This window comes from Peromyscus maniculatus, chromosome 22 (genome assembly GCF_049852395.1).
Source record: "Peromyscus maniculatus bairdii isolate BWxNUB_F1_BW_parent chromosome 22, HU_Pman_BW_mat_3.1, whole genome shotgun sequence".
Classification (NCBI taxonomy): Eukaryota; Metazoa; Chordata; class Mammalia; order Rodentia; family Cricetidae; genus Peromyscus; species Peromyscus maniculatus.
This window is the reverse complement of record NC_134873.1, coordinates 42218728-42242000: the sequence shown is the minus strand read 5'-3', so window position 1 is coordinate 42242000 and position 23273 is coordinate 42218728. Positions and strand designations below refer to the sequence as shown.

Genomic DNA, 23273 nt, shown 5'->3' with positions numbered 1-23273 from the left:
CCTTATTCTTGAGTATGCTTTGACAGCCCACAGCCTACCAGATTCCAGATTTCCATGGCTCCTGATAATAAGCCCATGTCCTCCCTATCATGTGGAGTCCTAATTCCTGTTGCATCACTCACCTACCACTCTTGGACGATACAAATGTTGAATTAGTTACTTTATACATTGCTGATGCAACATGCCCAATAGAAGTAAGTTGAGGAAGGAAGAACTTATTGGGGGTACTTGCTAACGTGGTAGGGAAGTCATGGTGATAGGGTCTTGAGGCTGCTGGGCACACAGCATCATAGATAGGAAGCAGAGAACAATGGAATGCGCATGTCCAACTAGCTTTCCCCCTTCTATTTAGTCCTAGATTCAGCCATTTTCTTCCCTCAACCTAATCTCGACAAGCCCCCGTAGCCTTGACCAGAGGCAAACCTAATCTAGATAATTCGTCACAGGATTTACCCAGAGGCTCGTTTCCTAGTTGATTATAGGTCCTATCAAGCTATCAATCAATATTAACCACCACAAATATGGACTACCAGACCTTTACTCTCTTGAGAAAGAAGGATTAAGATAATAGAACGGGCTGGGTCTGTGACTCAGTTGGCAGAGTACTTGCCTACCATGCATAGAGCTCTGGATCGGATCCTCAGTACCATATAAGCTAGGTATGGCACATGGCCCACTTGTCCTATTACTGGAAAGGTAGCAGGAAAATCAGAAGGTCAAGGCTGTCCACAACTTCGCTATCCATAGCAATTTTATGGCCAGCCACAGAGACTTAAAAATGCCTGACTTGGGTTTCCTCCCTTGTGGAGCTGGACCACTTGGCAATGGTTTGAAGGCAGGGACAGTGAGGGATCTATGCACAAAACTAGGGGTTTGAAGAGAGAATCTGAATGTTCTTAGACCAATTAGACACTGGTGGGAGCAGAGAAAAGCAGGCAAGGGTTCTTATGAAAATTGCAACCAGAAATGTCTCTGGTGTTAAAACTGGCCCGTAGTCCTCCCTTGACCACTTGAGGAAACATCTTTCAGGAGGTCACACCTTCCTCGGTCTCCTTCCCTGACACCAGGCACTGAGGCCTCTGGATGAACAAACAGGTTCTGTTCCACAGGAGGAGCATCCAATCCAGTCTGTGAGGTCAGAGCAGGGTGAGGCTATTTCTTAGACAGGAAAAGGGGACACCACTAAACCAGCCCAACCTGTAGGAAGTGTGAGCTTAATTTGGGCCTCTCTTAGTCTTTGTGGCTAAGTAAAGAATGAGTAGTATGAATACAGGGATTTGTACCCTCCCCTCCAACAGTACAAACCCTTATTCTTGGTGTTATTTTATCTCTATATAAACAACAGGGCCAGAGTCTACTCCTTGCCCATGTGTTTTTCTTGGTTTCTGGCTTTCTCGTGTTTCCTCCTGGCTCCCATTGGTATCACGTGACTCAATGGCTCAGCCATAGACTGCTACAGAGTCTAGGCTGAGGCCACAGCCCTCCCCTTCTCCGTTCTCACACCCTCCCTAGGTGAGTTAGATACCCGCTGCCCGCAAGTGGTGTACACATTTGTACTTTCAGCTTTGACCCCTCCTCAGAAGTCGGACTCATTTACAGCTGCCTACTTGACACCACTGTTTAAATGTCTAATCTCAATCTTATTAAAAACCTATTTTTGCCCATAACATCTTCCTTCTTGGGTATTGTTCTACCTGAGTCAATGGCAAAACAGTCCACTCTGTTTTTTCATGATAAGAATCTAGGAGTAAACTTTGATTCTCTCATGTACTACCCCCTATCCATCCAGAAGTGTGGTCTGCTCTCCAACCCAAACCATCTATGACACCTCCCCTACCTGTTTTTACTCTTGCTATTTGGTCCATGCCATCACCTCTGTTTGGTTGGCTATACCATAGCCCCGTGCCCCATTTCTGTGTGGCCAGAATGGCTGTTTTTTTTTTTGTTTTGTTTTGTTTTTTTCCAAACCATGAATCACATCACTGCTGGCTGAAATCTCCCAAGGCTTCCCATCACACAGAGAAAGTTCTGTATCCTGTCCTGGCCTGTGAGGAGCTGCTTTCCCAGCCAAGGTGTTTAGCACCAGCAGGTTCCACCCATGTTCTCTCAGCCGCTCTGGCACACCAAGCTCAGTTTGAGTCTTCTTGCTGACTGTTCTCATTCCCTGATCCAAGCTGTGATATTGAAGCCAGACGCAAGATCCTTTCTGGAGTGGCCTTTTCTGACCAGGCTCAGGAGACACCAGTCTCTGTGGATCATGTCACCCTGTGCAAATTCTCTACACAGCACTGGACACCACATGGAATTTTTCTTATTCCATTTTTTAAAAATCAGTATTACCCTATTAGAGTGTGGGCCTCCTGTAATCTCTCCCCTTTTCTCTTCTCTGTTTATAGGAACTTTCCATGCCTACTGCATACTGGGTTTATAGTCTGAATTCACAAAATTAGTGATAGACTGTAGATAGAGAGGTTATAACATCCTGTGAATTTTACTTGAGTACCAAGAGAGATTCCCAAGAGGAATAAAAAAGGAAAGAAAAGAAAAAGAAAGAAAGAACATCATGTGGATGAGGAAAGGGACCTTGTGGTCAAAACCTACCAGTTTTGGGTGGAATTTTTTTGTGACATCCCATACATAGAGTAAACTCAGTTTAGCTTGGGCTCCAGTCTGCATGTCCTTCCTGTGCTCAGAGGGTACCTTCACTCAACAATCCAGAATGCGATGCCAGGTTGGGATAAGACACACGCTGGTCCCTCAGAAGTGGTGCTGGAATTGCACTGCAGGTTTCTGTAGCCAGAGGAATAGAATAGAGTGCTTCTATTTAAGACTCGTGAGCCTGGGCCAATTCCTGAGTCCCCTGAGTGAGAACAATCACTGTTCCCCCAAGAGACCTGTCCACTAATGCTAACACTGACGGATGCCTACAGAATGCCAAGTACAGTGCCAGGAGTTAAAGGTAGTCCTGGCACCTGCAATCCAGCTCCTTGGGAGGCTAGGGCAGGAGAATCTCAAGTTCAAGGCCTACTTATACCACACAGTGAGACACCATCACAAACAAACAGTAGAAAAAAGGGCTGTAGACATTGTTTGGTGATAGGATCAGTCACCAGTAAACAAACAGAAAGAAAGGGAGAATAAAGAAAAGAAAAGGATGAAAAGAATTTTTTTTAATGAATTACATCTTTAAATCCTTGGCTGTAAGTAGGAGGATGGTCCTCATCATAAAGATGAGGAACCTGTGTCTCAGAGGGGCTTGGTAACCTGATGGTGACCCCCACAGCTTTAAGTGAACTGTAACGGAGCTGTGGTGAGGGGTTCCTGACAACCTAAGCATGGGCTATATCTGTCTTTTTATCTGTCTTTTCTAGGAAAGAATTGCCAGAAGCCATGGTTCCCAATGTGGGTTCTGTACCCCTGGTATCGTCATGAGCATGTACACGCTGCTCCGAAACCAGCCCGAGCCCACCATCGAGGAGATCGAGAATGCCTTCCAAGGTGTGGACCTTCAGGCACAGTCCTGGGAGTCAGTGGGGTGGGACATGGGTCCTGAACAGGTCAACTTGGTGACAGTCAAGAACAGACTGGGAATACCAGGTGTTGCTCTTTGGAAAGCTCTGGCCACCAAAGCATGATGACCAAGATCTACTGGGAAGTTAGTCTTTTCCTGGTTGTTTATGTTAGATCTTACTTCCTGGGATGTCTACGTCCTGTTCTTCATGGGCAGCCGTGTCCTAGGATAGCTAGTATGTAGGATCACTGATATTTGGGAAACTACCTAGGTCAGTGGTTCTCAACCTCCCTCATGATGCGACCCTTTAGTACAGCTCCTCACGTTGTGGTGACCCCAAACCATAGTTATTTTCATTGCTACTTCATAAGTGTAATTTTGCTACTGTTATGAATCATAATATAAATATATTTTTGGAGATAAAGGTTTACCAGAGGGGTTGAGAACCACTGGTCTAGAGTCTCATAAAACGTGGTTTGTTCATTTGACCTTCGTCAGAACAGCTTCATCAGGGTGATTGCCACTCAGGAGGAAGACAGACCAGATGCTGAGTTACAGCAGTTGCTGGCTTCCTGTCTAGTCTCCTGTGAGTGGACTGAATCTCTCTAGAGAATTTAATCCAGAAGGTTTCTCCATCCATTCAGCACTTCAGTCAATCATCTACTCAACTCCATTTGAGTCCTGTGTTACACACTATCTGAAGTGTAAGGGACACAGGACAAAAGATGAGAGTCCTTCCTCCAGGTATTCCCACTCTTAAAGAGAGGAAGCCTATTGGTGATATAGTTTGAGAAGCTCACTGAGAAGGTTGATCAGACGCCCTGGGAAGGCCAGTATGTGCTTGGCCTGGGCATTCTGGGAGAGCATCAGAGTGGGTGTTTTGAGGAACCGGACCTTTTAGGCAGCAGACATAGAATGTCAAAGGTCAAGGGCATGCAGCAAGGCCACAAGCTCACCACTTGGGGAGAACGATGACGTAGCAACTTTCCCCTTGGCCTGCAGGAAACCTCTGCCGCTGTACAGGCTACAGACCCATCCTCCAGGGATTCCGGACCTTCGCCAGGGTAAGTGGGGCCCAGGAACAGAAGTGGCCTGCCCCTAAAGCAGGAACCCGCAGAGAACACGCTAGGGAAAGATGCCAAGAACGTCAGGTCTACAGGGAAGAAGGATGAGGCAAGCCAGTGAGCGAGTCCTCCCGCTGGGGACATGTGCTAAGGCAAGCAGATGCTGCCGTCTTATTCAGAGTGTGGGATGTCCTGCTGGGAAGGCCTGCAGCTCAGATTCTTGGGAAGATGTGTACTGCCCAAATGCTCCCTTCCCACAATGCCTCGAGGCTTGGCCGCTTTCCCTGGAGACTGGCAGGCTCCTCCTGCACAGGTGCTGAATGTGGCGTTTAACAGCATCCCTGCCTGGCTCAGCCTCGCGCCCCTCCTCCATCCCTCTCTTAGCTGCTGTCACAGTTGGCACTCCGCTGGCCTCGTGGAGCTGATAATTAGATCTCCAGACAGTTTGTGAGCCCCTGCCGAGTTCATAAACCTTTAGTCTGAAACCATGGCTCAGTGTGTGGCCACTGGCTGTGTAAACACAGACACATACCTGCCATATGGTAAGGACAGAATGTTGGCATCTCTGCTCTTGGCTTACCCGTCTCAGTTTTTACCTGACTCTGGGGTAAGAGAATCCTGACTTCTGTCAAACTTTCTCACTGTGGTTTGATCATGGGTCCAGGGGAAGTCAGACACTCGGAGCTTCTCACTCACCTTTAGGGCAGGCGCATGGGGAGAAGGTGTTGGGTTCACGTAACTCAGGAAAGTTGAGTGGCATTGGAGAGGGAGCCTCATAAAGATAGGGAATGACATACCACACCCAGGACACCGGTCATGAAGTAGGAGCTCTGTAATCAAGTAGAAACGATGGGAATGGCAGATTCAGAGTCCGGAATTAAAATGCCTGCTGCGCAGTGTTTATAAAAATTAAGTATTTCTTGTTGCTGCAGATGCTCTGGGTGAAAAATGGAAGGGTTATGAAGTTGGAATCAGTGGTGGCAATTACAAAACTTTCCTATGAAGCAATGGGTCTTGATTCATGCCAGAGTACATTTTCTGTTGAGGAAGGGGAATTCTTGTTCCAGACCAAGAAGAACTGGAGGGAGGAAGTGCAAGTCAGTTCAGGGGTGCACTGTGGATGTCAATCTGTGTGGTCTCAACTTGGTTATTGAAGAAAAAAAAAGGAGAGAAGGATATTCCTAAACTGACAGATACTACTGTGACTTGGTAGTTGGGGCCCAAAAGAGTTAGCAGAGTCTTAAAGCTTTACAGTCTCTCTAAAGAAGATGCTGTCCACCGGTATGTTGCCAGAAGGCCCTTAAACAAAGAAGGCAAGCCCAAAACGACAGTACCCAAGATTCAGCGTGTTGCTATTTCACGTGTCCTGCAACACAAACGCTGAGTTATTGTATTGAAGAGATCATGCAGTAGACAAAATGAGGAGGCTGCAGAATGTGCTACACTTGTGGTCAAGAGAATGAAGGAAGCCAAAGAAAAGCTCCAGGAATGGTTTGCCCAGAGATGGGGGGCTGTCCTTGCTGAGAGCTTCCACTCTGTCTGAGTCTGGCCAAAAAACAGGTCTTTCCGAGGAGCAAATAAGTGATCAGAGTTTGAAAAGAAAAATCAAGTGCCTCTTGCAGGTACTTAGGACAATACCTAGTACCTAGTACAACTTAGGCCATCAACAAGTGGTGTTTTAAGTGACATTGCTAACACGTCTTCCCTCATCTGCCATATGGTCTTCATCAACTGCCCCGGCTTCTCTGAGACACAAGGATTGTCCATCTTGTCTCTGCACGCCCATCTTAGGAGCCTGCTCAGAGATGTCCAATCTAACTAGCCCTGAGAGAGCTTCGAAAGAGACGGATGTCAACAACTACACTCTTCCCCAGGGCTCATCGAGTTGAGATGGTGCCCAGCTCCACCGTGGAGTAGTGCCTCTACCCCTCCTAACCCAGTTTTTCCTGGGTTGAGCTGAGAGCTCTAAGCAGCCTCCAAGTCTGGCACCAAGCAAGCATGCAGAAGTGCCTTCAAGTTCCTCCCTAGAGTACCCCCCCCCCAGGATTCTTACTTAGAGTCTGTTTACTTTTGTGCATGGCTGCATCAAGCTTGGATTTCCTATCCCCCCCCCCCCCCGACACAGCACACCGCTGCTGAAGCATGAGCAGAGTCTGGCAGAGCTGGGCACATGGTTGACAGCAAGAATGATTGCATCCATCTAGCAGAGAGGAAGGGAATGGACGAGCCATTAGAACAGGCAGAAATGGGATTTGTGTTTCGCAATCTGGTGTGCTAGGAGCTTCGAATGTTTCACAACACGCTAAGCACAAAGGCAAAGCCAAACAATGGGAAGGTGATAGCTCTTCTCTGATCCTTTGGGGAAGGGAAGTTAAAGGACCAGCTGTTGCTCCTCAAGCTGAAGACAGATAGGACAGTGGAGGCAATCACAAGCACAAGAAGAAACTTATGAAAGGGAAGGGAAATGTTGTAATTGTAGTACAATCTCAAAAGAATTATTGAAAAAGAAGAAACATCTAAAGCTATTGTACCAGAGCCTCTCCTTCTCAGGTCTTATTACATTGGAGCCTACCCTAGTGGGAAGAAGATAAATTCTCAACTTCAGACCCCTCCAGCCACCTCCACCCACCTAAGGGAGGAACAGACTCCAGGAAGTTTCTTGTGAAATTCACAGTGTAGGGGCAGACTCATTAATCTTAGGGCTATAAAGTATTTCTCCTTGGCACTGATAGCTCATTAAGGGCATATTGACAGAGGTACTTTTTATTCAGTACAACTATCTGCTTTCCAGCTTTTAAAAAAAATCACAAGACATACACAAAGGCAAACACAATTGGAAGAAACTAAACATACAGCATAATTGGAATTGATACGACTGAGGTGTTAGAATGATCAAATCATGAGTTTAAAAAAATAATATAATTACTATGTGGAAGGTTTTAATGGGGAAAATAGACAAGCAGTAACGGATGGATAATGTAGACAGATGATAGGAATACCATAAAGGAATTATAAGGAAATGCTAAAGTCAAAGCTAGTATAATGGAATGAAGAATATACTTGGTGGGCTCATTTGTGAATGGAATGTGGCTTAGGAAAGCATTTCTGAGACTGAGGATATGAAAATGCAGACTTCCAGAGCCAATGAGCAAAGAGAAGAAATGAGGGAAATGGAAACCCAGAAGACCACGTACTATGGAACCATGGGAGTGTGGCATGCATGTAAGGGAGATTCAAGAAAGAGAAAGCAAGGGACAGGAATGATAGTTCAACAATCATGAGTGAAAATTTCCCCAAATGAATGTTAGACTCCAAACCACACAACCAGGAATCTCAGAGAACACTGTCATCCACGTCAAACAACAACAACAACAACAGAAATAACAAAAAACAAAACAAAAAACCCACCAAAACACAGAACAAAATAAATCAAGAACCAAACCAAACTCCAAACCAACTCGCTTCCCACAGTATTCACTCTAAGATATATCAAAGTCAAGAGTCACAAAATAAGAGTTAAATAGTCAGTCCTTCAAAGAATCCACAGCTGTACCTGATCTATAGAGACACACAGCTAAGGACCACGTTCGCCTTGTAAGGAACCATGTAAGCAAGAAGGGAGTGGAAGGATATATTAAAAGCACTGAGGGAAAAACAATCCCACTGATTAAAATTCTGTCCTTTGTGAAACTATTCTTCAAAACAAAGGCAGAGGAGGAAGGCACAGTGGCTCACCTCTGTAATCTCAGTGCTCAGGAGACAGAGGCAGGAGGATCACTCCAGGTTTGAAGCCAGTGACTCCAGGCTACATAGTGATTCCAGGCCACTCATTAGTGGATCAAAGGACTGATGCTTTAGAAGACATACAAATTATTTTTTAAAGCATGAGTGAGGGTTTATTAGGCAAATACCTCTTACCAGAGGCTACACCACTAAGAACTACTATGTCCCCTTCTCCCAGCAACCATTAGCTGTCTACAGTTCCTCCACGGAGGTCTTTGTGAGGCCCCTCTCACCAGGATGGATGTTGGTGGGTCCAATCTAGTGCAGGTCATGTCCAGGTCTCGAGCCACGTTACAAAGACACAAATCCTCAACATGTTATGCACCTAAGAGCAGAACACCGTAAGGAGAAATTCCAAGATAAATTTTAAAATTCTTCAAGCTGAATAAAATGGAAATTTATAGAACTGAAAAGACAGAGTATGCTAATGTTTTAAATGGGTGTTTCCTCACTACTCTATCAGAAATGGCCATATCCTGCAGATAGAAAAAAATGGAAAAGGCATAGGTGAATTCAACAGTACTATCAGTGAACTGCCTGTAACTAGAGTTTCTGTGTCACCACAGCCAGAAACGACAGAAAAGACTTTTTCACGCTCTCATGGAAACTTCACCAAGACATAGATCACATTCTGGACTATAAAACAAATTAAAAATTATGCAATTATGCAATGTCTGTTTGGGGACGAGAGTGAGATTAAACTAGAAGCCACCAGCAGGAAGATAGCAGAGAAATTCCAAAAATGCTTTCTATGAGACTAAGCAATAAGCTTCCAAATAACACACGAGACAAAGAAAAAAAAATCCCCAAATAAATTTTAAAAGGTTTTGAATGGAATGAAGTTGAAAAGCTATCTTGTCAAATTGCTTAGAGGGAAATTTAGAGCAGGGAATGTAAATCCGGGAGAGAAAAAAAGATCTACAAATCAATAATGTAGGCTTCCACCTTAGGAAAATAAAAAAAGAGAAAATTAAATCCAAAAGAAGCAGAAGAAAAGAAACACTATTTGGAGCAGAAAATTGATGAAATTGAAACCAGAGATTCCATAGAGAGAAATCAACAAAACAAAATCTAGTTGTAAAAAAAAAAAATCAATGAAAGCAATACACTCTGAGTCAGCCTAAGGAGTAAAATGATACAGATTGCTAAAATCAAAATGAAAGAAAGGGGATGACTATGGAATAATAAACATTACATGGATAATAAAGGGGACTTAGGAAAATATTTAGATCATTTCCATCATGGCTGCTTCCTGGAAAGCAGGGTCATGTGTAATCTCTTGCCCTTAGCACCTGAAACTCAAGAAGGTTAATACTACAAATCAGGTGGAATGTTATATACCATTTCCACGGGACCTTCAACCTTCAAGACCTAACATCATGACCTCAGTTTCAATGATTTCTCTTCGTCTTTACTTCATAGCTTTGGTTCTGTCTGTTGTAGAAACGGTAGCAGATGGGGATGTAACTGCTCTCATTACAGGCATTTATGCTCGCTTGGAGAGGTATGAACCAAATAAAAATAAGTAGACATGACTTGAAAAGGCCCTTCTGAATCAGACTTCACCCTGAATTTTAAACCTTTGTGACACTGAGTCTGAATCTGAGGTTTGATCTCTAAGTTCCCAACAAACAGTGAATAGGTTGGCTTTAGCCAAGGTTGTTCCCCATAAAATGAGAATAAATGCTTGTTCAATGGGGGAAAATGTTTTCTTTAGAACAAATAATGTACTGATGGTACAGCCTATGATTAGTACTTGTCAAGGAAATAGTATGACTTACCTTTGTACAGGTGTCGTTTCAGTTTCAGAATTCTCAAAGTTACATGCAGCATGAGGGTGATGTTGTGTTCAGCTACATTATACTGATTTCTCTGCAGGATTAATCCATTTCTGATGGAATAGTGTTGCAATCTCCGCTTAAAAACATTTGTTCTTGCACTTCTCTGTGTTTAATTCTATTCAGTTTAAAACACCTAAAACTTTATCTTGGAATTTTTGATGCCCTACATGCACATTAAGGCTTCTTTTATTTTGTTTTGTTGGGAGGTGGGTTTTTGAGACAATATTTCTCTATGGAGCCCTAACTATCCTGGTACTTACTGTTGAGACCAGGCTGGCCTTAAACTCACAGAGATTTTTCTACCTCTGCCTCTGAGTGCTGGGATTAAAAGCATGCACCACTATAACCAACTTCCACATGGTGTTTTATGTCTTCGTGACTTGGCTGTTGTACCCATAACCTCCCCCTTGACTTCTGACTCATAATGACTCTCCTGCCTCTGTTTCCTAAGCACTGAGATCACACATGTATATCATTGTGTTCTTTTATTCTGTTTAACTCTTTAAATACCAGTTTCAGAGAGTACAGAATTCTTCTCTCGGGGTTTTTAGTATTTCAGTTAATTCTCTTCCTGCTTGCCTCATAAAGCAGAGAGCCTGGGAGGGTGTGGATGGAAAAGTCAGCCTTACTCCACCTCAGTAACCTTGAGTGATTCATTATTATACATCACAGTAATTTATAGTACAGTCATTCCAATGAGTTATCAAGGAAAGTGATCTAGTTGGTATTATGTTGGCACACTGTTTGTCTGGAAAAAGCAGCTTATATAATACATGTCTTTCCTCAAGGAGGCCAGGTGGGTAAGGTGATGCTTTGCTCTATGCAAATTCATCTTCTGAGAGTGCAACTCCATCGCTCCTTCTCCAAGAAGAAAGCTGAAAGAGACTTTAAGGGATCTCTCTTCCTGTCTAAGCATAGAGAAGGGCAAGATGGAAGAGAGAGAGTGTGTGTGAAATAGTCAGAGCAAGTCTGGTGTGCAGTGACACTCCTGAGCTGCTGGAGGGCTCTGCACACACAGCTTCACGGGGTACGAACTAGCAAAAGTTTCTCTTGGTCGCTCGCATGTTCTCAAAGGCCACACCTTCAACCTCCGTGGCTTTCCGGGAGCTTTTTGGTTGTAGCTCCTCTTTGGGGAAAAGACAGAATGGGAAGTCGTCCCTCCCTTACTCACATATAGAAGGGCTGCCTGCCCCCAGCTTGCTCCTTCAGGACTCACTACATTAGAAGACCGAGTTCCTCCACATTTGCCTCTTAGCATCAGCTTCATGATTTTGGAAACTCTCCTGCCTTCTTGAGTTGGGTTCGCCAGGTAAACACACACTTACCCCACCATGTGCAGCCTGCTCTATCTGTGATCTCTCACAGACATCCAGAGAGGAAGCGCTTTCCCATAAGTGATGGTGACCCATGCCCTTTCTCCAGAGCACAGCCACCACTGTGAGGAGTGGAGTGTTTAGTTTTCTGGGGGAAATGCATCATAAGTAGCAGAGGCCATTGGGCATACTGGCTGAATGCATCTTTGAGACCAGTGCTGATGTAGAACATCTGGGACAGGGTCTGATGAAGATCCCAGCTGCAGACTCCTAGCAAAGAGACTCCTGCATCTCAGCTGATCTAAAAGTAGACTTCTTGTGTCCTGTGAGAAGTGGTAATATTTTTTTTTCCTTTAGGGCCTTCCTAAGGAGGCAACGCTGAGGAAGGAATGTGGGTATCCACATACGTTCTCATAAAGTAGAACCTAGCTTTTATGGAGACATTTTCTCCATAAAAATAGGATTTCTCTGTTGTTCCACTTCCTTAATCCACATTAATGAAGTGAGCACGTGGCAGGGACCCCAGCTCTCCAAATGGAGGCGGACTGGATGGGATGGGTAATGCTCCTCCCGTTGTTACAGGCTGGGATTACCAGAGCTGGGCTTCAGTAGATAAGAATAATTGACTGTCCTTAGGTTCTGTGAAACTGAAAATATTCTGATGTGAATATGTGTCGTCTTCTCAGGATGGTGGGTGCTGTGGAGGAAGGGGAAACAACCCAAACTGCTGCATGAACCAGATGAGAGACCAAATGGTAATGGGCCTTTCTGCTTCTGGAAGTCTAAGGCGAGGGTGGGGGTGGGTGGGGTGGGGGCAGTCTCAGATCCAGGAGGTGTGGCGGGGAGGAGTTGATACGCTCTTTCCAAGTCCCTGGAGGTGACGGCTGAAAGAAGGAACAATGAGAGGCCGTGTTTGTTCAGCTGTTGAAGGTGCAATGGTGCTCAGTACTTCTGGGTTCTCTGGCAAGGGAGTCCTCCTTGTTCCTTCTTCCAGGAGCTGACCGTCCTCTTCCTGGGAACCAGCTCGCCTGGAGGAAGAGCTGGGTCGGAACGTCTGAGCACCCCCCACTTCCTGTTGTCTTTCCTTGCAGGTTGCTCCCTCACCATCTTTATTCAAACCAGAGGATTTCAAACCCTTAGACCCCACCCAGGAGCCCATCTTTCCCCCGGAGTTGCTGGTAGGTGGTGCCGGGGAGAAGTGTAGCCAAATGTCTGTTCTGTGAGCCCCTGCATTCTACTTTTGTTTACATGGCCGCTGAGAACTTCGTACCTTTCCGTCTTAGATTTCAGCTTAGTTCTCCTTCCTTTTTCTGCCATTTCTAGGAGTCAAAGAGCTTCTGTCCCTTGCTCCCATAGCATCCTTTGCTTCTCCTTACATGCATCATACAGTTACAGATTCCATGTCTGTCTTTCTTGATGGACTTCGTGCCCCACAAGAATAGACACTGGTCTCTACAATACACTATGTATCAACAGCAGGTACTGTTATGGATTGTATCTGTTGATTATATTGTCAAATCTGTAGCCACTCTGTATCAATTTGTGAACCTCCTGGCTATCTCTATGTGTGACCCCATCAAGCCATCTATTTCCCTCCCCATCTGTAATCAGCTTACGTCTTTAAAGGAAACATAAAACAGAGCTGCGTTAAAAGGACACGAACATGGCTTGAGACTCTATCTTAAGAGACACATCCTCTGCCGACTCTCTCATGTTCATTCATATTTATTGCAAGGAAAGAATCAATCCTTCTCCAGCGCTTCTTGGGGGATGTAGGCTCCTGAAGACTGCCTCAAAGGCTCAACCAGCCAGAGGATAGATTATTTAGTGCTACTGGCATATCCTTCTTTGGACTGTGAACCCTTGAAGACACCATCAGTTTGGTAGCTAGGATTTCTTTTCCCACTAAGTGTCATCCATATCCAGTAGAGTCAGGTCCCCCCCCCCCCCCCCCCCGCCTCTGCATGCTCTCTGCTCTCTGGACACCTGTCCTCCTGACTTCTAACCCTTCCCATTCCTTGTCCACTGTGCCTCCTGGACACAGTATGGGACAGTGTCAGGAATCTGAGATTTCTGGTTTGGGCTCCTCATAGCCGGTGGCTTTGGGCCGGTATCATAACCTTGACCTTCAGGCTGTTCCTTCAGTTGTAACAGCGAGCCTCAGAGTGCCTCGCTCACCAAGCTCTTCCCAAGAGTGCTGAGATGTACTGAATAGGGCCACCAGATACAGCATGTGATCCCCCTCACTTTTACCCTCAGCATGTGCTCTTCCCTCTCAAGTCGATATTAGACAAGTCAGGAAGCAGGCTGACCCCACTGCAGTCTTAATATGATTCTTCGGGGAATCATGGTGGTAGGAAGGAGACAGTACAATGAGCCAACTCTGCTTCCCAGAGGCTGAAAGACACTCCCCAGAAGCAGCTGCGTTTTGAAGGGGAGCGTGTGACCTGGATCCAGGCTTCAACCATGGCGGAACTGCTCGACCTCAAAGCTCAGCACCCCGATGCCAAGCTGGTGGTGGGGAACACGGAGATAGGTAAGGGTGCATGGGGGCCCTTGGGCATTGCTGGGCTCTTTCTGACCCTCTACTCTCTTCCAAAGCTTCCCCCGCGGGCCCCCCCCCCTCCCGCTCTCTATGTATTGCCTCACTGACTGCTCACTGAGAACCTACTGAAAAGCTCAGGGCACATGGACTCCCAAGACATTGGTGAGGCCTGGATCAGGTTTAAAAAGATTTAAGAGGAAAAATTCCTTTCCTCACAGCTTTCCTGATCTAAGGGAGTGGGGAAAATGCCAGCAAAGTGTCCAGGCCAGTGGCTGATCAGTGCTAGAGGTCTATAAATGGTGTGTGTGTGTGTGTGTGTGTGTGTGTGTGTGTGTGTGTTGTACATGTGTACATGTAGTGGCCAAAGGAAGATAGGGAAGAGTCCTGCTCATTCATGTGATACCTTATGCCCCTGAAACAGGATCCTCAATGAACCTGGAGCTAAGCTGAGCAAGCCCCTCCCTGCACTAGGGTTATGGGTGTTTGTAGTCACGCCTAGTCTTCTACATGGGTGTTGGGGATTTGAACTCATGGACTCATGCTTGCAGTCAAGTCTTCTTATCTGCTGACCCATCACCCCAGGATCTATAAATGTCATTCCCTTTTCCTCTCCTTTTTCTGGGATGATGTGATAGGACAAAGGAGAGGTGTTTAAGGGTGACTATGTTGGATGGACCATGCCACCATCTGGGTCTGGGACCCACAACAGCTGAAAAGGCCAGGGAGGCTCAGGTTGTGTACTCCTAGCCCTGGCGTTCCATGAGACAGCTGCAGTGGCGGAGAGCCCAGGTCCCGCTATTCTCTATCTTCTTCTAAAGCTCACTTGTCTGGCGTCTGTTCTACCTCATGCCAAACCTAGTGAGACCCAAGGAGAAGTTCACAGCACAGTGAAGGTTAGTGCAGAGGATCTCTGTTTAGTGTATGTGTATGTATGATGTGTAGTGCAGTGTATGTGTTGAGAGGTGGTTGATAAACCATGCTTCCGAAATCAAAGTGGCTACTTGGAGTCTGGCTCTGGTTTCTGAAGGAAATCAATTCCTTAGATTCTGGTTGGATCCTCAGCCCAGAGAGGGGAGCCTTGCTTGGGACAATGATGGAGCACAGTGCTAACCCTGTTCTCAGAAGCACAGATGGGATTTAGAGGCCCCCATATGTAGCTTTGTTTAGGGTATGAGACATGTCTCTGTGGGGTGATTTTTGAAGTCTGTGGCTCAGTAGCATTCATGGTGGCTGGTGCTCTTGTTGTCCATATGGTTGTGGTTTTCAGGCCCTTTGTCTATATAACTAGAGCTCCAGGGACCAAGGGTAGCATAGTTCAAAGTGGCTAGAAGGATCTTTGGGGATGTTTTGACTTTGGACATGCTCCTCTCTGTGAGTCGGGCAGTGCTCTGGGTTATAATAAGATCGTATGAGCGCCACAATTAGAAATAATTTCTCAAGGTCACTTCCATCTACTCAGCTCCCTCCTCCTTATACACACACTGCACAAAGAAAACATCTACCTTGCCGGGCGGTGGTGGTGCATGCCTTTAATCCCAGCACTCGGGAGGCAGAGGCAGGCAGATCTCTGTGAGTTCGAGGCCAGCCTGGACTACCAAGTGAGTCCCAGGAAAGGCGCAAAGCTACACAGAGAAACCCTGTCTTAAAAAAAAAAAAGAAAAAGAAAAAAGAAAAGAAAAGAAAACACCTACCTACAGCCAGTGCAGGGTGTGAGGGGAGTGAGTGTAGAAAAGTCCTTACTAAGACGGAGCTCACTGCGTCAGCCTGTGTCCTGTCTTCAAAGCTGGGTTGCCCTTTGAAGTCCTAAGCCACATCAAGATGGAGAGTCTGGTGTTTCTGTTTCCACTTTCTCCATCTGTGATCCTACTGGCAAGACCAAGAGAGGCAGTACATCATCTGCGTCCGAGGGAACAGAGGAGCATCATCAGCAGAGGCTTCTAATGATTTGTGGGGGCAGAGACAGAAATTGGACAGAGACGCAGCCCTGCACAGCCACTCATCTTGAGGAACCCAGAGCTTAGAGCTTGGAGCTTGGAGGACAGATTGGAAGTTTTGTGTCTCATTTTTTTTTCTTTTCTTGTGATTTTAGGATTTGATGTGTTTGTTATTATACCTCACTCCTAAACATGGCCCTAAGACTGAAATGTGCTTGTTCTTAGCTGTGGATTTGAGCAAAAAACATTGGGGCTACTGAGATAGTTCAGTGGGGGAAAGACACTAGCTGTATCAGTCTGATGGCCTGAGTTCTGTCCCCAGGACTCTTGGCGGAAGGAGAGAACCAACTCCTGAAAGCTGTCCTCTGAGATTTACATGCACATCAAGGCATGCACATGCTTTCATTGTGTGTGTGTGTGTGTGTGTGTGTGTGTGTGTGTGTGTGTGTGTGTATACACATAAATGGCCATTTTTAAAAAGTTGAACATTTCTGCACCTCAGGTTTCTCATCTATAAACAGAAACCTACAGTCCCTCACAGGGTTATTAGGAGTATCAATTAAGTTCAAATATAAAGTGCTTGGAAGAAGTTTGAACATTCCTTAACGTCCCGTGTTTTCAAATGCCACCGCATAACACAAATGCATCACGGTGAATCTGAGTTCATTTCTTTTATTTGTTTTTGAGAGGAAGGCAGAGATTATGGCTGATATAATCCCTCTCATAATTCCAAACCTCCTTCTGGTGTTAAATGGGCCCCGCATTCTGTGTGTGATGTGGGGAAACTGCTGAGGTCTCTAACCCAGGTTCCTTGTTTCTCAAAGGCATTGAAATGAAGTTTAAGAACATGCTATTTCCTCTGATCGTCTGCCCAGCCTGGATCCCTGAACTGAATTCAGTGACGCATGGGCCTGAAGGTAAGGCTGCTCCTGCTTCCCCTGGAGTCTACCCGGTACAGGGGCAGGGGTGAGCTGGGAAGGAGGTAGCCTCATCACCTTTCCCCCACTGAGGATATGTGGTCAGTGTTAGCAAGAGGCTATAAGAACTTGGTGTTGTCTTTGATCCTGATGATGCATTGGATCACATGGAGATGGAACTAGAGGGAGTTGATAGTGTTTGTGTACTTTTTTTTTTTATTATTACTACTTTATGTCAGAACTTCTCCTCCAGAGGTCTTGATTTTGTTGAATTGAGAACCACTGGATTACAGGACAAGTGTGTTGATTATTGGATCCAGAGGTGTGAGCACGGCCCATTGGTTAAATCGCTTCTCTGGGCCCCCGTAAAGATGGAAGCCTTGCTTCAGCCTGGCTCCGGTGAGACAGGAGCTGTATATGATAGGTCTTTCCAGCTAGGACTGACCTTTATTTCTGGCATGTATACACAGGAATCTCCTTTGGAGCCGCCTGCCCCCTTAGTTTGGTAGAAAATGTCCTGGTGGATGCAGTCACTAATCTTCCAGAACAAAAGACAGAGGTGTTCAGAGGTGTCCTGGAGCAGCTGCGTTGGTTTGCTGGCAAGCAGGTCAAGTCTGTAGCGGTGAGTCCTTCCATCAGAGGCCGGGGAGGAGGGGCAGAGCCAAGATCGGGTTTTCTGTAAGGCCCTGCGTACTAATACATGAAGGTGGTCTGCGGCCACTGAGAAACACTCGCAGTTCTCCCTCGAGACTGGAGAGACACAGTGTCCTGCCTCCCTCTTTCTCAGGTTGGCCAAGATTCTCAGCAAGCGAGTGAGAGACATATTAGAGAGAAGCCAGATCTGGGTTTAGAGGTGACCCAGAGGCACAGAGCCCCCTCCAGAGGAGGGAGGGGTCCGTTTGTTGACCATTCTGTCAGTCTTCAGTACAGCCCTGAAGTTTCTAGTTTATAGATAGTAACATTTATGTTCCTTGTTCTATTTGGGATTCACACAGTGTATGGTGTAGGGAGACAATGTATCGGTACCACGCTATTCTTTGAAAAGCGCTTTTGCTTCCACCTCCCCTAACCTGTCCAAGAACTTGCCACTTCTGGTTTCCCAGGAAGGAACACAGGTGCAGAAAGCACTATTGTGCCCCCTAGTTCTCCTTAGCGGACTTCTGAGGAGGTTCTGTTCTCAGTTCACACTGTTTTTCCTCCTTTGTTTTGGTAACAAGAACCTCTATCTGATTCTTATTCCATTACTTTTTTGTCAAATTGCCGGAAAGTTCAGATCCCAAAACAACCAGCTATTCATTTCCACGTCCGTCTCTTTTTCCTTGATCTCTATCTTGGATTTCGTTTTACTGACTCCCTACAGCCTCTGTGATAAATCACCTCAGTCCTTCCAGAATGAAAAGGTTGGGTGAGGGAAAACCACTCGAAAGAGCTTGCCTCTGTTTACTGATGCGTACATAGGTTTCCGAGCTGAGAACCCATCCCAAGTGTTCTGATTTCAGGCTTGTGTGTTTCCTTGAATGGCCTGTCTCGCTGGGCTGCTCAGGGAGTCAGGTCCTGCCTCTGGTGCCCCCTGCCACGGCTGTCCCCTCTTGCAGCATGCAGGAGACTGAGCAGCTCCCACTCATTCTCTGCTTGTCCTCACTAGTCCATCGGAGGGAACATCATCACCGCCAGCCCCATCTCTGACCTCAACCCTGTGTTCATGGCCAGTGGAGCCAAACTGACCCTCGTGTCTAGAGGTGAGCGCCTGAAGAGTTTGACCGCCTGGGTCATTTGCTAGAGAAACAAAACCCCAAATTCAGTGGTCCCTAATGCTTTAAGGTTTGGATTCATAAAAGTTGAAGGGGGATCAATCCAGGTTGGGGGTTGAGAGAGTTAAGCATTTTCTTCCTTTTTGTTTCTTTTTTAAAATTTTTTAAAATTAATCTTTTAATTAGTATATGAAGTAACAGATTTCCTTACGGCATTTTCATACGTATTAGGTCTGGTTGGGCCTCCCCTCTATCTTCCTGTTCCCCACCCTGTCTTCGTTGTTCCCTGTCACCCCAATATTTCCCTTTCTACTTTATATCCCCTATCTTCTTTCACTCTCCTTCCCCATGTCCCTTAAAGCATCAGACTATGATCTAATGTTATAAGAGCTTCAGATGAGAGAGAAATTGAAGTGTTTGTCTTTCTGAGCCTGGATTAACTTAATATGATATTTTCCCAATTCTATCCATTTTCCTGCAAATTTTACAGTTCCACTTTGGCCAATTTAAGCTCCATTTTCTCCATGGATCACATTTTTGTTAAGCATTCATCCACTGATAGACATCAAGGCTGATTCCGTTTCCTTACTGTTATGAATAAAGCAGGAATAAACATGGGTGGCGTGGGATGTTGGGCTCTTTGGAAATTTGGCCAGAAGGGTCATTGCTGGGTCATATGGTAGTTCCAGTTTCAGTCTCTTGGGACCTCCACGGTGATTCCCGTAGTCTTTGTAGGGGGTTCACAGTTGGACTGGCCACCCGGATGAGCATGTGCTGGGGCCAGAATATATGCAACAATTCCTCCAGCAATGAATTGTGACAACATGGGAGAACTGTTATCTACCAGACAAGCTTGTTAGAGACTTACCGCCCAAGATTCCTCAGGTTCTGGTTACATATGCCATACCACCCAAATGGTAGGAATCCTTCTAAGATCTAGTTCCCAGATGCCAGCTACCCAAAGGCACTCCTTGTCAGCTATCTTGAGTGAGGACAGTGAACAGGGAAGTGATACTGCTCTTTTTTGCCTTCGTTCTGACTTCAGACTCAGTGACTTTGCATGGCTGCTTGAACTTGGGTATGGTGGGTATATTTATACTATAAAATGACACATACCACAGACCAGGGCTTTCTTCCTTTTCAAAAGATGATTGTTAGACATTGACGAGAACACACTGTTTATGGACCTCAGAAGGTGGCTGGGTCCCAATTTTGCCAGCTGCTTCCTCTGACTGTGGCGTCCGAGAGCACAGAGAGGAACTTGTCTCACTGATGACTGTCCTCTGCTCCCAGTGTGTCCTCAGCCTCATCCACATGTGGCTGTAATCATCTTGTCTGCACACAGGTACCAAGAGAACTGTTCGGATGGACCACACCTTCTTCCCGGGCTACAGAAGGACTCTGCTCAGTCCAGAGGAGATACTGCTTTCCATTGAGATTCCCTACAGCAGGGAGGTAAGACGGGGGTGGGTGGGGGGTGGGTGGGTGTCACTCCAGGCTCTGCCCAAACTGTTGGGCTCTGCATAAGGAGCCGAAAGAGTCTCAGAACCACAGTTAGCGCCTCTCCCCTCTAACACTGATCCATTCTCACTAACTTTACCTTTGATGAACCAACCCTACCATTTCCGGACGAGGAGGAGTTAGTTGCAGGGCATGGGCTATGGAACTCAGCAGTCAGACATGGGACCTCGAGGGGCTTGCCTGACCTTCCTGAGCCCCAGTGTCCTCTCTGTAAAGTAGGCACAGTCTTGCCCACTGTAGAGACTGTAGTGAAGACTGAAGGACACAACTCATGAGGTTCTTGGTAGATGTCTGGAAGTCAGTGGTGGTCATCAGCCAGCAGTTCACAGCACAGTCCCAAGGACATCCCTTGTTGGTTGGGTATTCCTGCCTTGTGCCAGAGAGTTATTTTCCCAAGGTGGGGTGTACAGCCCCTGCATGCTGAGTGAAGAAGCTGCTGTGGTGAGACCCTCGTGGCTGCCCTTGGGCTTGCTAAGCTGTTGGCTCACTGACCTTACTCTGGCCAGGCACTGCTGGGTTCTGGCTTCATGAGCAGCTTTTCTGATCTGTTTGGGCAGATGTGGCACCTTGCCAGGGTGGAGGTGGGGAAGCTTGGCCTGCTCTGGTTCTCGCCTCTCAGCAGTTACCGATTGAGAATACAGCTACGAGAGACACATTACAAGAATGTTCTGGGCGAGGCCAGCAAAACAGCTGTCAGGACAGCCAGGGGTTACAGGAAGTGCTTAGCCACTGTGAGAAGAGTTTGTCCTTGCAGATTTTGACCTCCTTAATGAGAATGCTAATTCAATTTGAGCAATTATGCCCCTGAGGTGGCCTCCTAATGATTTTCCAGCTTGTGTTTATAGACTATTTTGAGCAACGAGTCTCAGAATTTTGAATTTCACAGATCACTAATTTTTTTTTTTTTTAATTGAGGGGACAGGGGATAGAGTCAGGCTCCCTATGGGCTCTGCTTTTATTTTTCACGTAGGGTCAAAAGCTATCATTTGATAAAAGAGAGGAGATTTTATGCTGTGAACTAGAAAGTTTTATCAAGAAAGGACACCGGTCCCCTGTCGGCTGGTGGCACCAGTGTGACCCCGAGCACACAGAACCACTGCCTACTTTGAAACAGTTCAAGCTCTGGGCTGGGTGCTCCAGGCCATGTCAGCACCCAAGAATGATGCCTGGGAGAGTCTCTACAGCTCTTTCAGAACAGAGGACCTTTGATGTTAATACAAACAGCAGACCCAGGGTGACCACAAACCCGAAGAGCGACACAACACGGAGGGCGGATGTCACATGATTCTTTCCTGGAAAGTGACTCATATTATTCTCCTCGCCAGAGAAACAGACCCAGGTTCAGGCCCAGGGGAGAAGCGTGCTTCTAGCATAAAGCAGTAGTGGCCTCACAGCAGGACCCAGGCTCACTGGAGCCAGGATGTCTCAATCCGCAGTCCACTGGTGGGAGGGACACGGTACAGATATCTGGGAGCCACAGGCAAGGTGCTGTCACAGCCTGTACCCATCTCCCTGTCCCAGCTGGCGAGGCAACATGCCAAGGAGTTCTTACTGAGGTCTCTGGAGAGGCCGATGGATTCTGATACTGGTACCAGGGTGGTTTTCTGGGAGGTTTTTTTTTTTTTTTGGGGGGGGTATCTTTCTCCTTCCAGCTGTTTGCTCTGTAGACACTACCTCATCCCCAAGTCACGTGATAGGCAGGGAAGCCCTGACCCTTTCCAGCTTTGGGGCACATGACCTGGAACTTCTCAAAATGTAGTCTATGTCTTGTCTTTGCTCCCCACCGATTTTCAAGGCACCATAATGCCCTCCCCACGTCTCTTATCCTCCAGTCCCTATGTCTCATGCTGGCCATTCGCTAATGCTTGCAAACATGTGGGGATGCCAATTCTTTTTTTTTTTTTTCTTTTCTGTTCCCCCCCTTTTTTTTTTTTTTTTTTTTTTTTTTTTTTTTTTTTTAGGGTGAGTTTTTCTCAGCCTTCAAACAGGCCTCCCGGAGAGAAGATGACATCGCCAAGGTGACCAGCGGCATGAGAGTCCTGTTCAAGCCAGGGACCACTGAGGTGCAGGAGCTGTCCCTTTGTTACGGAGGGATGGCCGACAGAACCATCTCAGCCCTCAAGACCACTCCGAGGCAGCTGTCCAAGTAAGCATGGGCTGCACCGGGAAGCTGCCTGCACTGCCGCACTGGCTGCTGGGGGGTTACTATTGCTGCTCCGGCTTCTGCTGATGCTGTTGCTCCTGGTGATGCTTCTAATGCCTCGGTGGCGACTACTGCGGCTGCTGGTCTCACAGCTGCTGTCATTCATTCTGATATCGCTGTACGGCCAGCAGCGCTGCAGGGGTAAGTATCTCCTACTCCGATTGCTGCTACTCCCGCCGGCTCTTCTCAGTCTGCTATTATGAACACAGCCATCGGTAGCCCCACTTGCGGGGGTTATCTTATTAGTACTACTGCGGCGACTCCTCTTACTCCTGCTAGTGCCGCCAGCACCGTGGCAAGCTAGGAGCGCACCATGGCAAGCTAGGAGCGCACCATGGCAAGCTAGGAGCGCCATTAACGTGATTGCTGCTAGTAACACGCTGATACTGTTACCATGACTGCTTTCTGCCCTCGCTGCTACAGGGCTCTCCACACCGCTGCTGCTGTTACTCCTGAAGGTAGCATCACTGTCCTCGCTACTGCCAACTCTATAGTAGCAGCATTTCGGGTGCCATTCCTACTGACGCCACTGCTTCTACCACTGCTGCTTCTGTGCCGCGTGGTACTGTTACTATGGTTACCACCATGCCTCTCGCCACCGTTAGAAGTTACCACAAATAGTATTACTGACGATGTTGGTGGTGTCACCATTATTTCTACTACCACTATTACTATTGTTATTGCCACTATCACTGCTATTCCTAATCCTATTATTAATCCTACTACTGTAACTAGGGCTGCCACATGGTAGCCATTGTGCCAGGCGCTTCACTGGCATTGTCTTATGTAATCTTCACAATGATCGCATGGAAGAGGCAGAGATGGAATTTGATTCCTTGGCTCCGCCACTCAGTATGCAGAGGAACAGAAGTCCTATTCAGTAGTCCCTC

General features: G+C 46.5%; 1 protein-coding gene across 1 annotated transcript in view; it reads left to right on the top strand.

Moving 5' to 3' along the window:
* The window catches only part of Xdh (xanthine dehydrogenase), a 66206-nt gene that overhangs the window by 12363 nt on the left and 30570 nt on the right, over positions 1–23273 (top strand). The window contains exons 5-14 of the mRNA XM_006990685.4: positions 3372–3498; positions 4514–4575; positions 12199–12267; positions 12604–12690; positions 13907–14048; positions 16816–16908; positions 17379–17530; positions 18554–18647; positions 20005–20114; positions 22142–22326. Of these exons, the coding sequence (XP_006990747.1) occupies positions 3372–3498; positions 4514–4575; positions 12199–12267; positions 12604–12690; positions 13907–14048; positions 16816–16908; positions 17379–17530; positions 18554–18647; positions 20005–20114; positions 22142–22326 (1121 nt within the window). The remainder of the gene's footprint in view (positions 1–3371; positions 3499–4513; positions 4576–12198; positions 12268–12603; positions 12691–13906; positions 14049–16815; positions 16909–17378; positions 17531–18553; positions 18648–20004; positions 20115–22141; positions 22327–23273) is intronic.